We start from the raw sequence: 13,523 nt of genomic DNA, 5'->3' as shown, positions 1-13,523 counted from the left end.
ATTAAAGATGAACTTGAACCCACCAATGTCAGTCCATTATATTACGACGTTATTCATGTCGACATTATGTCATCGAGCCACAAGTTCAAGAAATAAATTAACTTTAATTATTTTAATTATAGTCTATTTCAGAATAAGTACATTTTAACAGTCATTGTTTCATAATAATTTTATGTATCAATAACTAAGTACAGTAACATTTTCTCCATCGAACATTAAGTACACTGCATTTACAACAATCTTATTGAAAGATATACCACTAACTACCGCAATTAAAGTTGTTAGTAAAGATTTCATATGATAAACCTACACTAAGAGACTCCCATAACGGTCAATTAAGGTCTCTGAGTCCCCCTTACTTTTAGTTTAACACAAGACATGATCTCAGGCAGTCTACATGATCCTTGATCTAATTTGTCCTCATTTAAGTAAATCAACACTTGTGGCCATTCTTAGTACGAAGGTTATTATTATCAGTGATTTAACTACAGTTGTGTTAGCAAGTTGTGTACAACAAATGCGTTTTTGTTATCAAATGCAATTTTTTCGAATCATTTTGAATTTTTCTTAATTGTGTTAATTAATTTTTCAATACGTTTTAAATAAGTATAAGGGCCAATATGCAAATTGACAACTTCTCAGGAGAGGCTCTCAAAGTTTCAACCATATAGGACAAGATGCCGCATAGGCACTTCAGCAAAAACACGTTAATACCTGTAAATGTGTATTCGTGTTTAGTGCATGTTGTTAAATCACCAATTTGTTACTTTGGCCCTTATACATAGGACCCATAAATCTAGTGTAGTGTTGTTTTGAATACAAGACAATAGGAATGGATGTGCTTGGTGTTTTTAACGACATAGCTGATATTTGTAAGTAATTATAACTATCTAATGTTTCTTTTAAAAGTAAATTATCTTTGCCTGTGTGCATAAACGACAAATTTAATCCAATATTTCATATTTTAAATGTTCGTATTATTAATTTTATTCAGTTCGTTTCTTGTTGAAGATGTACAAATTTAATTTACCCTTAAACAATAGTGCATCTTATTTTGTTTCTATTTAAATATAGTACAAAATTTTATTCAAATCTTAATTATTTCAGTGAATGCATCTTGAATGTCTTATTGCATTTTTCATATAAGTACTAGCAACTATTCGACAGCACCTTTTATTATGAGCAAAATAAATGAAACGGAAAATATTTTTCATAACAGACATTGTAATATAGTGAAAGTTCTACGTAGTGCCTACAAATGCTACGGAAAGCGTAGCACCCTCTACAGGTTTTCGCGCTGTATTTGTGTTTTATTTTGATTTGTTTGTGGTTTCCATTGTTAAAAATATACATAAAGCATATGGTTGTCTCCGTATTTTTCTAAGTAAATGAAAATAAAAGAGAGAAAGTACGAGTATTTTAAATGAGTTAGATTTTCCTTAGCGTCATTCAAGTCTCAACTTATGAGTTTCAATTAAATATTAATTTCCGTATCCTTTTCATAGGAGTGATGGATTTTATTTAAACAAAAACGATTAAAATTGCTTCGTAATTAACTTTTAGTTTTTAGTTATGACAATAAACAAGTTAATAGAAAAGTTGATGTTTCGGCACATTTAAAGCCAAGTTAAATTTAATCACGATTAAGTTATTCTCGAGCTTAGGTCAAAGGTGACAACTTTTTAACGTTAAAAGTGCCGACATCGTACGTGCTTTTCAGAGTTTATCTATATATGTTAATAACATTGAAGTGTCTATATATTACATCGAAAAGATATATATTTCATAGCTGACAACGAAAAACGTGTTAAAATCTTTGTATGTCTATCTGGGCGTCAATACGCAAGGCAGCGTTTGTTCCGGGTAATCTGCGGAACGACTAGGCCGATTTGGACAGGATTTGAAAGAGAAGGTAGCCGTTGCACGCGGGCATATTAAAGGCAAGTTTTTTTTAATTTCGCGCTTACGAATTCGCAGACGACCGTTAGTCTTACAATAAAAATAAATCGTGCGTTGTTTATTAATACTTTATTTATTAGCCATGAGTTTACTATCGAATCACTTGTTGAAAAATATATAGTTATCTCCATTTTTCCAAAGGAAATGAGTGAGATGTCATGACTAGTTAGAGTTACTCATATTGCATACATATGAATGCTCGTAAACGTGGGTGAGGACATGACTCTTGGATGCTCACCCAAAACGATTCTAATTTATGATTCACGGTTAAATTAAATAGGATCATACCGCAATGCTGTATTTTTTAATCTCGTTATCAATAAGCAAAGGACGAGAAAGTAAAGAGAATTGGAGGGGAAGGAGTTTTTATTTTCTATTATTACCCCCGTATTTTTAAGGTAGGCAAAGCATCTGCAACCTTTCAAGTTATTGGAGATGTCTATGGGCAGCGGTCACTTCAATACTTTAGTAATATGTTACTCGTTTCCTTTTAATATAAAAAGTGGTAAACAACTGCAGAAAATATAACCAAGTTACTTCACGAGAAAATATTACGTAATTTTTTCATCAAAACGAATTTGAAAACTACTTATTTTAGTATATCGTAATATCAAAATAATTTGAGATAATATAAATTTTATAACACAACTCAAAACTAGGGAGTTGTCTTAAGTCTCCCAACTCAACGTTATTACGGAGTAAGTCATATGCTGAACTTTATAAGTCATTAGAACTTCATGTTATGTACTTTCTTGAAAATAATTAAATGCTTAAAACCAAAAGAAGAGAAAAGTTTTCTAATAAATAGATAGCATAAGAATTTGTATTTCTTATCTAAAAATATTAATTGTTTACAAAATGAAGTGATTAAAAACTGTAATGAGAATCTATTCTAATGTTTTACCAATTATGTAGATCTAATGTTTAAAGTTATCCGACGTTCTTACGATGAAGGAAAACATCGTGATGCAACCTGTACATAACTGAGAAGGGTATTTAAGTATTAATTATACCTTAAAGAATATCTGATAAGATCTAGGAAACATAATATATAAAAAAGAAATACTAAGATATGTGTGAAGTCAACCAACCCGCACTGTGCCAGTGGTTGACTATGGCATAGTCACGCCTAACTTAGACTAGGCTCCGAGCCCCTCGATGAGGACGTTTAGTGAATTGATGATGAAATGTTTAAAGTATCCAATAAAGTAATATTTTTTCTAATTATACTGTCTATCTAATTACATGTCAATCTATTCACGGAAAAAAAATAGATCAGACACATTCCAATCCGAAACAATTAATCAACCGATCATCATCATCAGCTCACTATACGTCCCCACCGAGGGGCTCGGAGCCTACCCCAAGTTAAGGGTGACTAGGACATAGTCAACCACGCTGGCCAAGTGCGGGTTGGTTGACTTCACACATATCATTGAATTTCTCCTCAGATATGTGCAGGTTGCATCACGATGTTTTCCTTCACCGTTAGAACTTTCAACCGATACTTTCACAATAAATAACGTAGCCGTTTCTCTCCCTTTTTAATAACATTTGATGTTTAAGTTTTGTAGCAAAATTCTGTGACATCTAAGATTACAAGACAAGGAATCATAAAAAAAATTGTAATTGGATATGTAACCTTTGTCCAATCTATTGAACCCGTATAACCTAACCTACATTTATATGAATCCTAGTTTTAGGCAGTAGCAACAAAGATGAGCAGAATTCAGTATTGCTCGCAGCGCCGTGCGAGAAGGTTGTGTTTGGTGTGCGTTTTATATTTTCCCGCGTTATTTTTTTGATTGCGTGCTGGAGACCCGACCTTTTGTTTTATCTGTGATATACACGAGGTTCCTCGGATATATTGCGTGTAATTTTGCGAATGCAGTGTTTGTGAAAATAGTGTAATTATTTCATGGGTTTTGTTATGGTTACGGTTCCTAAATGTGTGAAACTAATTTTGTACTAGATTTATACGTTTTTTCAAATAAGATGTAATAATGATTAGTGTACGATAGTCAATCATTAATTGTATTTTAAAATGTAGACAATTTGCGGTTAATGCTACACCTAATTGGTAAAGCTATTAACTCAAATGCAGCCAAAAAAATAATAATTTCCTTCTGTTTTATATTATAAATCAAAGTATGTATGATTTTTTATAATCCTTACATAGGAAAATAATCCTATTTCATGACATTCAAGTTTTATTTTTATGATTTTTTTTTACGTATATGCGTAAGAAGGGGATAAATTCAGATATGACGGCCGATATAGATGTACGGAGAAGTAGTACATACTGTGCCGATACTACATAAGGATAAGGGCAGGTTGATGATGATAATGTTTCCGTTCGAAGAACCAACAAATCATTCTTCATTAGGCATTTATAGTATTGACTTAATTGTTTAAGCGCAAAAAACTGTTATTTACTATATAATATAAGGTAGTGTAACCATAAAGATAGCTTTAGACCAGAAGTGGTCAAATCGAGATCTACCGGTCGATCCAGTCGATTCAAAATAAAAAAATTCTATAAGTAAAACTTAACGTAGCGTAAGTTCCTTACGCGCATTGCTCACACTAATATAAATAGGTATTTACTAAGAATAATTGATAGTTTTATTATTTCCCTTTAAAAACAAATGCTACACAATTGTGAACTGAACTATGTTGTTTAAATTAAGATTTCACAAAGTTTTTTTTTATTTATTTATTGATATTAAACAGGGTACAAAATACAAAGTTATATTAAAAGTGTCTGTAAACCCATCGTGTGTTTGTAATTGATATATCTCACAGGGTTTATCAATAAACAGTTGATCTGTTTTAATTAAGTCCTGCAAGGGACGCCAAATTCCCTCATTAATATTCCATGCCAAAAATTCTAAAAGAATGAAGATGTAAATATTTATAAGTACATTGAATGGAAATGTGTTGCAAGATACGTTTTAGTACTACAAATTCCTTTATTCTAGACACGACTTTGAACATGTATTGCATACGAAATTTCCCTCGCGTCTTCATAGCGAATGAACCACTCCCATTGAAAGTTACAAAACAAACTTTGAAACTCATCAAGTGAATGTTCCCTATAGATTTAGTTGTCTCCTCTGAGATTTTAACTTAAAATACTTTATAAGTAATCTTACTAATATTATAAATGCGAAAGTTGTGATGGATGGATAGATTGAAGGTATCTCTAGAACGGCTCAACGGATCTTGATGAAATTTAGCACAAAGTCTCGAAGGAAACCAGCTTCTAATTAAGTCTTCTTTTTAATTCCGCGTGGACGGAGTCGCGTAGGACAGCTAGTCCATCTATAAATGTGCACATAAGTTTCAGGTTAACTCAAAAAGTAAACAATTGATTTTAAAACTATTATTTTTTATTGGTCTATCAATGGGAGCATATTTTTGAACAAAGACTACCGATATTAAATTGAACATTGTTAACACTTGTACATTATATTTATGTAACGTATATTATACATAATTGTACATATTCATAACCTATATGGTTTTATTGTATGGAATGATATTATATCATAACATTTGTAAGCCCAGTTTCAGGAGGGTTCATAATAAAATTGCCAACAGTTTGTGCCTTTGCGTAAGATGCAGAGTAAATAAATGACGGCAATTTAGTAATTCAGTAATTACATTGTTCGTTTAGGTTAGTACCTAAACGAATATATTACTGCCTTTATTTTTTGTCTATTAATTTTAAGAATTAATAACATTTAACATTATACGTAAGAGGTTTCTAATTCCACTAAGAGTCCTCTAGTAGTCTCCAAAGTGCAATAAACTAAGTGTAGATTTAGAAAGGCAATACTACTCGTATGGGTCATCCTAAATAACTAAATACATTTCTGAGTACGATAGCAATAAACATATAAGATTTCTATCTCGAAATTAAACGTTAATAACTTACATCATATAATACACTATAATGTTAGTTGCCGTCAACAGCGGCTTCAGCAAGCCTTGCTAAAGACATTGACAAATGAACTGGAAACTTGAGACTTGAGAAATTGTACTCCTGGCTATAATTTCATACGATTAATTAGCTCTCAACAGCAACAATAATTATAATGCTACCAAGCTTATGTTATAGCAAGTTTCTAAACAATTGTGTTAAAAAAGTGAACCAACCAACACCAACTAAGCAGTTTAAATAAAATAATTCATTAATAAATAAATTCTAATATTAGCTTATGTGAAGTCTATTTTGGAAGGTATTATACGTAGATAATAAAAGCGAGCGTCCCGACAACGTAGAGGCCGTAAAAATAACATAAAAAGGTACCTTCTTTCTAGTTAGTCTGTTGTACTCAGACGTAATTAAGTCAATTTTTATTGTCTCTTTAACCTTCCGCTCCCACTAACTTATAGTCAAACAAGGATATCTGAACCGATGCTTTTCCCTTATAGCCTAGCCGCGTGCTTTCATTAAAGCAGTCTCCGTCGCCGCAGTGGAAATTTGGAATGGACTACTAGGGGATTACATGTAAATAGCGATGTATCTTTATGGAAATATGCAGTCCCTGGAATCGGAATTAAGAAATTACATCGTCTAGGACAGGGATTCTCAACCTTTTTTTTGTTGCGGCACATATTTAACAATTTCATAATTTGGCGGCACACAAAGAAAAAAATAAAAATTATTTACTTACACACAACACACTGCATAAATAGTTTATCAACTGTATAAAATTAATTGTATCTATTATTAGACGTATCATTTCTAGACGCAAATATTTTTTTTCAACTATTTGGATTTAAATATATATTCATGCTAAAAATATTTTTCTTTTTAAATGATATAATTTAATAATATTAACATTATTATATATTTGCAAAATTTGGCAGCACACTTTTGAAATTTGGCGGCACACAAAAGTGCCGCGGCACAGTGGTTGAGAATCACTGGTCTAGGACAACCTTTACTGACATTGTAATTCGCATTGGAGCCAAAAGTATGCTTGTTATTTGTTTCTTCATTCATATTTTGTACATCTATTTCAATGGAAGTACATTCATGGGTTTCTTTCTCAATAATTGCAGTTTTTATATTTAGGATTTGGTTGGGAAACTACACTGTACCCGGTTGATATAATTATTACAAAATTTACTGTTAGATTCTTTTTTAATTCCGCCTTGACGAAGTCGCGGGCAACTACTAGTATTTAATATATATCTATTAAGTCCAACACGGCGCGAAATGAGTTAGCGTTCAAGTTGTAGCTCGCAATTCCAATCGGTTACTTACGTAATATTTGCAAAGTGGGTCGAACTGTAAGTGAATTCAAAATTGAATATTATTCAGAAGAAATTTTCTCACTTACATTGCTCGATTTTTAAAGTAGTATTGAAATTCATAATTGGTGCTTTTTATACACTTTACGAATAACATAGGAATCCTAAATTCCCCGAATATAATAGATATTAACTTTTGCCCCTGAGTCCGTTGCGCGGATTAAAAAAAAACCTTAATAAGTAACCTATACACTTGAATCATTTCTTTTCTTTATCATCTTATCCTATTCTCTACGGAGGCTCGGCACCAACAACCTCTGTACATTGACAGGTTATAAGCCGTTGTCTTTTGTGCCTATTTGATTTTACATTTTGGCGCTGATGGTTGCGGTTGGTAGCGGTGGTGAGGATGGTGGTGAGGAACTAATAATAGAGATAGAATAAACTACCAGTAACTTCAACAGGCGCGTTTAAGTTTGAACGAAGCAAACGCTGTCATTTCCAAAGTATGATCTATCCATTTATAAAGATTTGTGGTAGGTACAGTATGAATTAGTCTTCCATACATTTCTGTCAGCTGTCATATCAGAATTCACTCACTTCTTACGTATATCCTCTTTCACGCAATCTATCCATACTTTCTTTCTTCTTTCACTTGACTGGTTTATACTTTAAAACTTTACCTACGCAAAGCAATACTTCTTGTAATTTTAAGTAATTTATTAATGTCCAAATTCATGATGATGATCCTCATACAGCTGACAACATACAACTGATATATTTATTGGATATAAAGGTAGCAACCGTCATATTATCAAGCAGTTGTTAACCCTAGTTGTAGGCTGTCACTAAATTCTGAATAGATTATTCGGTTGTCTACTATTTTATAAAACGATTCATGTACCCGTTTACATAGCTGGGGAAACTATATCAATGATATTAAATCCTTTGCGTGACAAAATAATAGTCTAAAAGGATGCATATTGTAAAGAAAATCTATTTTTAAACATCGTAAAATTTCACTTCCAAAACACTTGTATTAAATCATTGTTAACCCTGTTATTTTATTTTCAAAGAAAAAGAGTGACGGCAACATTATTTTCGAGTGGCGCTTTAATATGTCAATTTTTTACATGAGATAAAGTTTCGTATTCAACCATTGTTGTAGCTAATTTATATTCAAAATGCGTTTATTTGGCGTTACTGTAATCATTGTACATTATCAGCTATCCGGTGAACACGGATTTCCTATTAATTCTGATTATATATCTGTATTTATTACTCTTCTCAATATGTAACATAATAGGATACTTTTGCGATGAGTTCCATTAGGTAAATATTACAAAATACATATTTGTTATAATCATTTTTGTACTTCATTTCATACAAAGCAATTAATATAATTTTGGATCTATCTCAAGATTCAAATATTGATTTCGGCCGTTGTTCTCGTGTTGAAATTTATTAAGAAATGTTATTAGTTAATAATATTACGATTAATCTTTGTACTGTTTTGTTGAAAGTAATATTTATGTTCCGTGCTCTGAATCAATGTTCCACAAGAAAACACGAATTTGTATTTATAGACATACAAAGGTAGTAAGAGCTGGTAGAGTTAGCTAAACGAATTTACTTTGTCTTGTAAAGGGAACAGTGTACCGTCTAGACAAGTTTACGTCGGATACATGTTTACCTAGAACACGGCTATTGCTCCGCATTTTATTGATTCAATTTTACTTCTTACTAATACTATAAATGCGAAAGTTTAGATGTATGGATTGTTAGAAGGTTCTCCCGAACCACTCATCGTATCTGGATGGAATGAATGTAGAATGTAGTCCAGAAGAATACATAGGCTACTAATTAAATAGTTTTTTTAATTCCGCGCAGACGGAGTTGTGAGCGACTACTAGTTGAATTAAAAAAACGACTGCTATTTTAGAAATGAAAATATTGTTACTGTTTTGTTTTTAGGCAAGAGCATAAACTAGTTGAATTCATACCAAAGCGATGATGTGCCAAAATCAAAAGCTTATCTTTAAAATAATGTTAAACAATGTAATGTGTAAGCAATTTCAATGACTGTTTTTTTTTTTATTTATTTAAAGGCACATCTTTGTCTCTCATCCATAATAAACAAAATGTTTTTTTTTTCATAATACCAGACAATAAACGCTTTAATCGTAATCTTTAGTTAATGCCATGTTAAGTGCCAGAACTTTGTCATTGACTGTATTAGTAAAATGGCTTATTTTATTATATTTGTCTACTCATTAAATCTATCCCTTTGATAATTCGTAGCAGAGTTATTGCTTAAGCAATTAAAGAAGAAAAACCGAATTATTTCCGTACACAATCTTTATTACTTTGTTTACTACGTCTTCTTGTCTAAGCAAAAGTTTTCTACTATTTATACGATATCAAAGCTAAACTATATATTGTTACTACTACAGTATGTAGTATTTCTTTTAAAAAAAAAAAAAACAAAATGGAATCAATCTTCAACACAGTCACTTTAGTTAAATTCTATTCACGAATTACATCAACTACGTATTCATCACGTGATATCCCACTTTGTTGACCTTTGTGACCTTGAGACTTCGTGTCAAGTTATCTTTACTTAATACAAATGTCACCTAATGACAGCCATTTGTTTTTGATATTTTACGTTTTGTAAACGAATGGCTTTATACTTAAACAAATTTAATTAAGTATATCACAAAATTAGCTATGCATATAATATAAATCACATCACTTTATCCCACAAAATTACAAAATCCTGATATAAAATAACGCATTGATTGGTAATATGTGTTTGTGTAACCTACATAAAAGTATTAATTCAATCAATTTTGAGGTAAACGGCCGAGAAACAAAAGAAAATAGAACAACATAATATAGTATTTCTTTACATAACAATAAACAATACAGTGAAAGTGACGAACGTCAGGGACGTTTTAATATTTCAGCAGTCTACACGCGATGTTCCACAAAAGTTTATCAACAATACAGTTTTTCATTTATCAACTAACTCAGTTCGGGACTTTTATATTTCCCTTTCCAAATCTTTACAATCAGCCAGACTTAAATTCTTTATTAGGTTATTAAGCTTATATCTTACTACGCCCTTAGTGACATTTGAAGGAGGGTTTGATGAGGAGCAGTAACGTTTATAAGTGTACTTTCTAATAGTGACTACTAATAGCATCTATAATATTATAGAGTAAACTAGCTGTCTCCGTCCGCGCTCAGTTAAAAAAAATGAAAAATAGGTGTTGGCCGATTCTTAGACCTACTGAATATGCTCACAAAATTTCATGAAAATCGGTCAAGCCGTTTCGGAGGAGTACGGGAACGAAAACTGTGACACGAGAATTTTATATATTAGATAGAAAATATTTCTTTTTAATTACCTAATGGCTGTGTTGCGTGACAACTATCTGCATCGGACAATTTGTATGATTATAATCCGTTATTCCATTTTAAGAGTGAATGCTACTGATAAGAGATAGTACAACTCAATAATCGATCCTTTGCAAATATTATATTTAAACAACGTACACAAGTAAATATATAATGTTTTCTACTGAATTCTAATACGCAACAATCAAAGATTACCAAAATAATAGAAACAATCTTCATGAGTCTTCAAGTACAGTCGAACCTGGATAAGCAAGAGTCTGGTTTACAGACGACCTCCATAAGCATTAAACTCGTGTAAGAGAGAATCCTCTATAAGCGAGTAAAATATGGCGCACTTGGATTCTTGTTTAACCAGGTTCTACTCAGGTATTTCATAAAAGAATACTGTCATAATTAAATTTACCGTCACAAAATTAAACGTTAAAATTTTAAATGTAAGAAATTCGCAACAACTCAATTTCGGACATGACAGACGGTAAACATAATTTGTCTTTGAAAAATTTCGCTCACGCAGTTGCCCTTGACATTGTTGGCAACGTTCCAAAAACCAACAACAGTGTGAACATTTCTTTTTTATATCCAGAAAAGGAATTTACCCTTTTATCGTGTACCAGTTTAATAAAATTCTTATTTATTGTTAATATAAAATAATATATTTGGCTAGAAATAACGGGAATAATTTATTATTGTATAAATAGAAATTTATTTGCATTAGGTAATTCAATGCTATCTGTAATTATAATACTATTCCAAATTCTATTCTATTACTATATTCCGATTCGTTTTTATCACGTATTCTAATAATACAATAATATTGCATTTCCTTTTTTAGAATTAAAAATTATTATTTAATAATATAAATAACAAGCTGACGCTCGCGATTCCGTCCGCGCGATGTTAAAAAAACTTAATTAGTAGCCTATGTGTTCTTCCAGACTATGTTCTACATCTATAGAAAATTTTATCAAGATCCGTTAAGCAGATCCGGAGATAACTTCAAACAAACATCCATGCATCCATCTAAACATTCACATTTATAATATTAGTAACTTTTTTTTTGTTACTTTCTGATGTATATGTTACTACTGTATGTTAATTAATTAAATTACTAAAAAGTGTTAAAAATGCAACATTTAATATTCGACAATTACATAGACAATAATAAAACTTGATACAGACTATAAATGTGTTCAAAATGGCGGCAGAGAATATCGAACGCGTTCCTAAACTGTGTACTTATGAAGAAACTTAAGATTGCAGTCAGGAAGTGGCGAAGTATGCGCCTCTTCCGAAAACGAGACGGTGAGTTGGAAAACGTTTAAGAGAGACAAGGACGAAGATCGGCAATTCCTAGACAGAACAAATGAGATATTAGATACTGTCTATTTTCACTAGTTATCCGTGTCATTCTTGACAACTTATTATTGATTTTTCTTCATCAGATTTGTCAACAACTCGTCAACTATCGATCGATCAACCGTCAACATCTGGTACACCTGCACACCTACAACGGCCCATACCTGCCGACTTACAACTGGTGAGTAAAATTATATGTAAATACTAAATTTGAAATACTGTCGTCGTCGTCAATCGAAGGGCTCGGAGTCTACCCTATGTTAAGGGTGACTATGCTTGAATCAACCACGCTGACCCACTACACGGATTGAATACATATATATCTTTGAATTTATTCCTATATATATGCAGGTTGCATTACTATATTTACCTTCATCGTAACATATTATGTACTGAAAAAGTCCGTAGTTGCATTAGCTGCTGTACGACTGCCGAGCATGACTTTCGAACGTTCGAAGTTTCGCGAAAACCGCCCACGACACAAAAGTGCGACTGTCTACGCATTTATAACTCTTCTAAAAATAGCAATGGATAACGGAGGTTTTATAGCTTTTGTTTTCTTTTCATAAAAAGTAGAAATATGACGTAATTGACCATAAGTATCAAGTTGTTTATGTCGATTGGTATCTCTTTGCTATTACTATAAATTCTGAATTCTGAATTAATAAATGTTATTACTGTGAATTCTTTCTATTTAATACAAGAGTAATTTTTACAATGTTAAGTTGAAGTTCTTTCCTACTTCTGTTGAACAAAATGATAACCTCTTTTCATAAAATAATTTATGCAAACAAATTCTGAAAAGAACACGGAAAACATGGCGGTGAAATTTCCATATTAAAATTAGTTTCCAAAATGTTTTTCTTCAAACTACTATAACTTTCATAAATGGACAGTTATTACCACCAGTGTTACCTACATAGTTAATACGATAAGACTTCCTTTCCCCATTACAATATAACAATAAGCAATACAAAAAATGTTACAAAACTTTACTTTAATATGTGAAAGAAAACAAAATTTAATGCATACCAGTGACATTCGTAATCAAGTCTTAGTACGTGACATTTTAAAATTAGAACATTTTCCCCCAAAAATTTATTAATAAAACGTAATTTACTTTTTAAGTACATGTTAGTTTCCCTCAAAAATATATAGAAAAATAGATAACCTACTTGTTAACTATGAAGGTTGGTCGCTTTTCTTTCGTCAGGATAGTTTGATGGCGAAGATTTCACACGATTTTACAGCACCAATTTTAATTCCAACCACATTTGTTGAGAAGAAGTGATTTTCTCGAAACAATATACGACGCATATTTAAAATGGTTGTGTTATTATACCTTTTATCACTATTTGAAAACACTAGGAATAATATGAGCAATTTCTTTCATTTTCAGGAACCAGACGAAGGGCAAAAATTAAGGGAACAACAATTAAGACAATTCGCATTCTTCCAACTTAGGGTACATTTAAAAAGAGGCCAAAATTTAGTCGCCATGGATAAAAGCGGTAAGTTCA

At 31.7% G+C, this 13,523-nt stretch overlaps 1 protein-coding gene across 3 annotated transcripts in view; it reads left to right on the top strand.

Moving 5' to 3' along the window:
- Positions 1-13,523, top strand: part of LOC106721072 (multiple C2 and transmembrane domain-containing protein) — a 54,381-nt gene that overhangs the window by 19,736 nt on the left and 21,122 nt on the right. For 2 of the 3 annotated variants that reach the window (XM_045684316.1, XM_045684317.1), the window contains exons 4-5: positions 12,090-12,184; positions 13,403-13,514. In XM_045684316.1, coding sequence (XP_045540272.1) covers positions 12,090-12,184; positions 13,403-13,514 — 207 coding nt within the window. Of the gene's footprint in view, positions 1-3,715; positions 3,731-11,824; positions 11,950-12,089; positions 12,185-13,402; positions 13,515-13,523 lie in introns of those variants that run through there. The other variant, XM_045684318.1, reaches the window with a different exon arrangement.

This window comes from Papilio machaon, chromosome 25 (assembly GCF_912999745.1).
Source record: "Papilio machaon chromosome 25, ilPapMach1.1, whole genome shotgun sequence".
Lineage (NCBI taxonomy): Eukaryota > Metazoa > Arthropoda > Insecta > Lepidoptera > Papilionidae > Papilio > Papilio machaon.
This window is presented reverse-complemented; position numbering and strand designations above follow the sequence as displayed.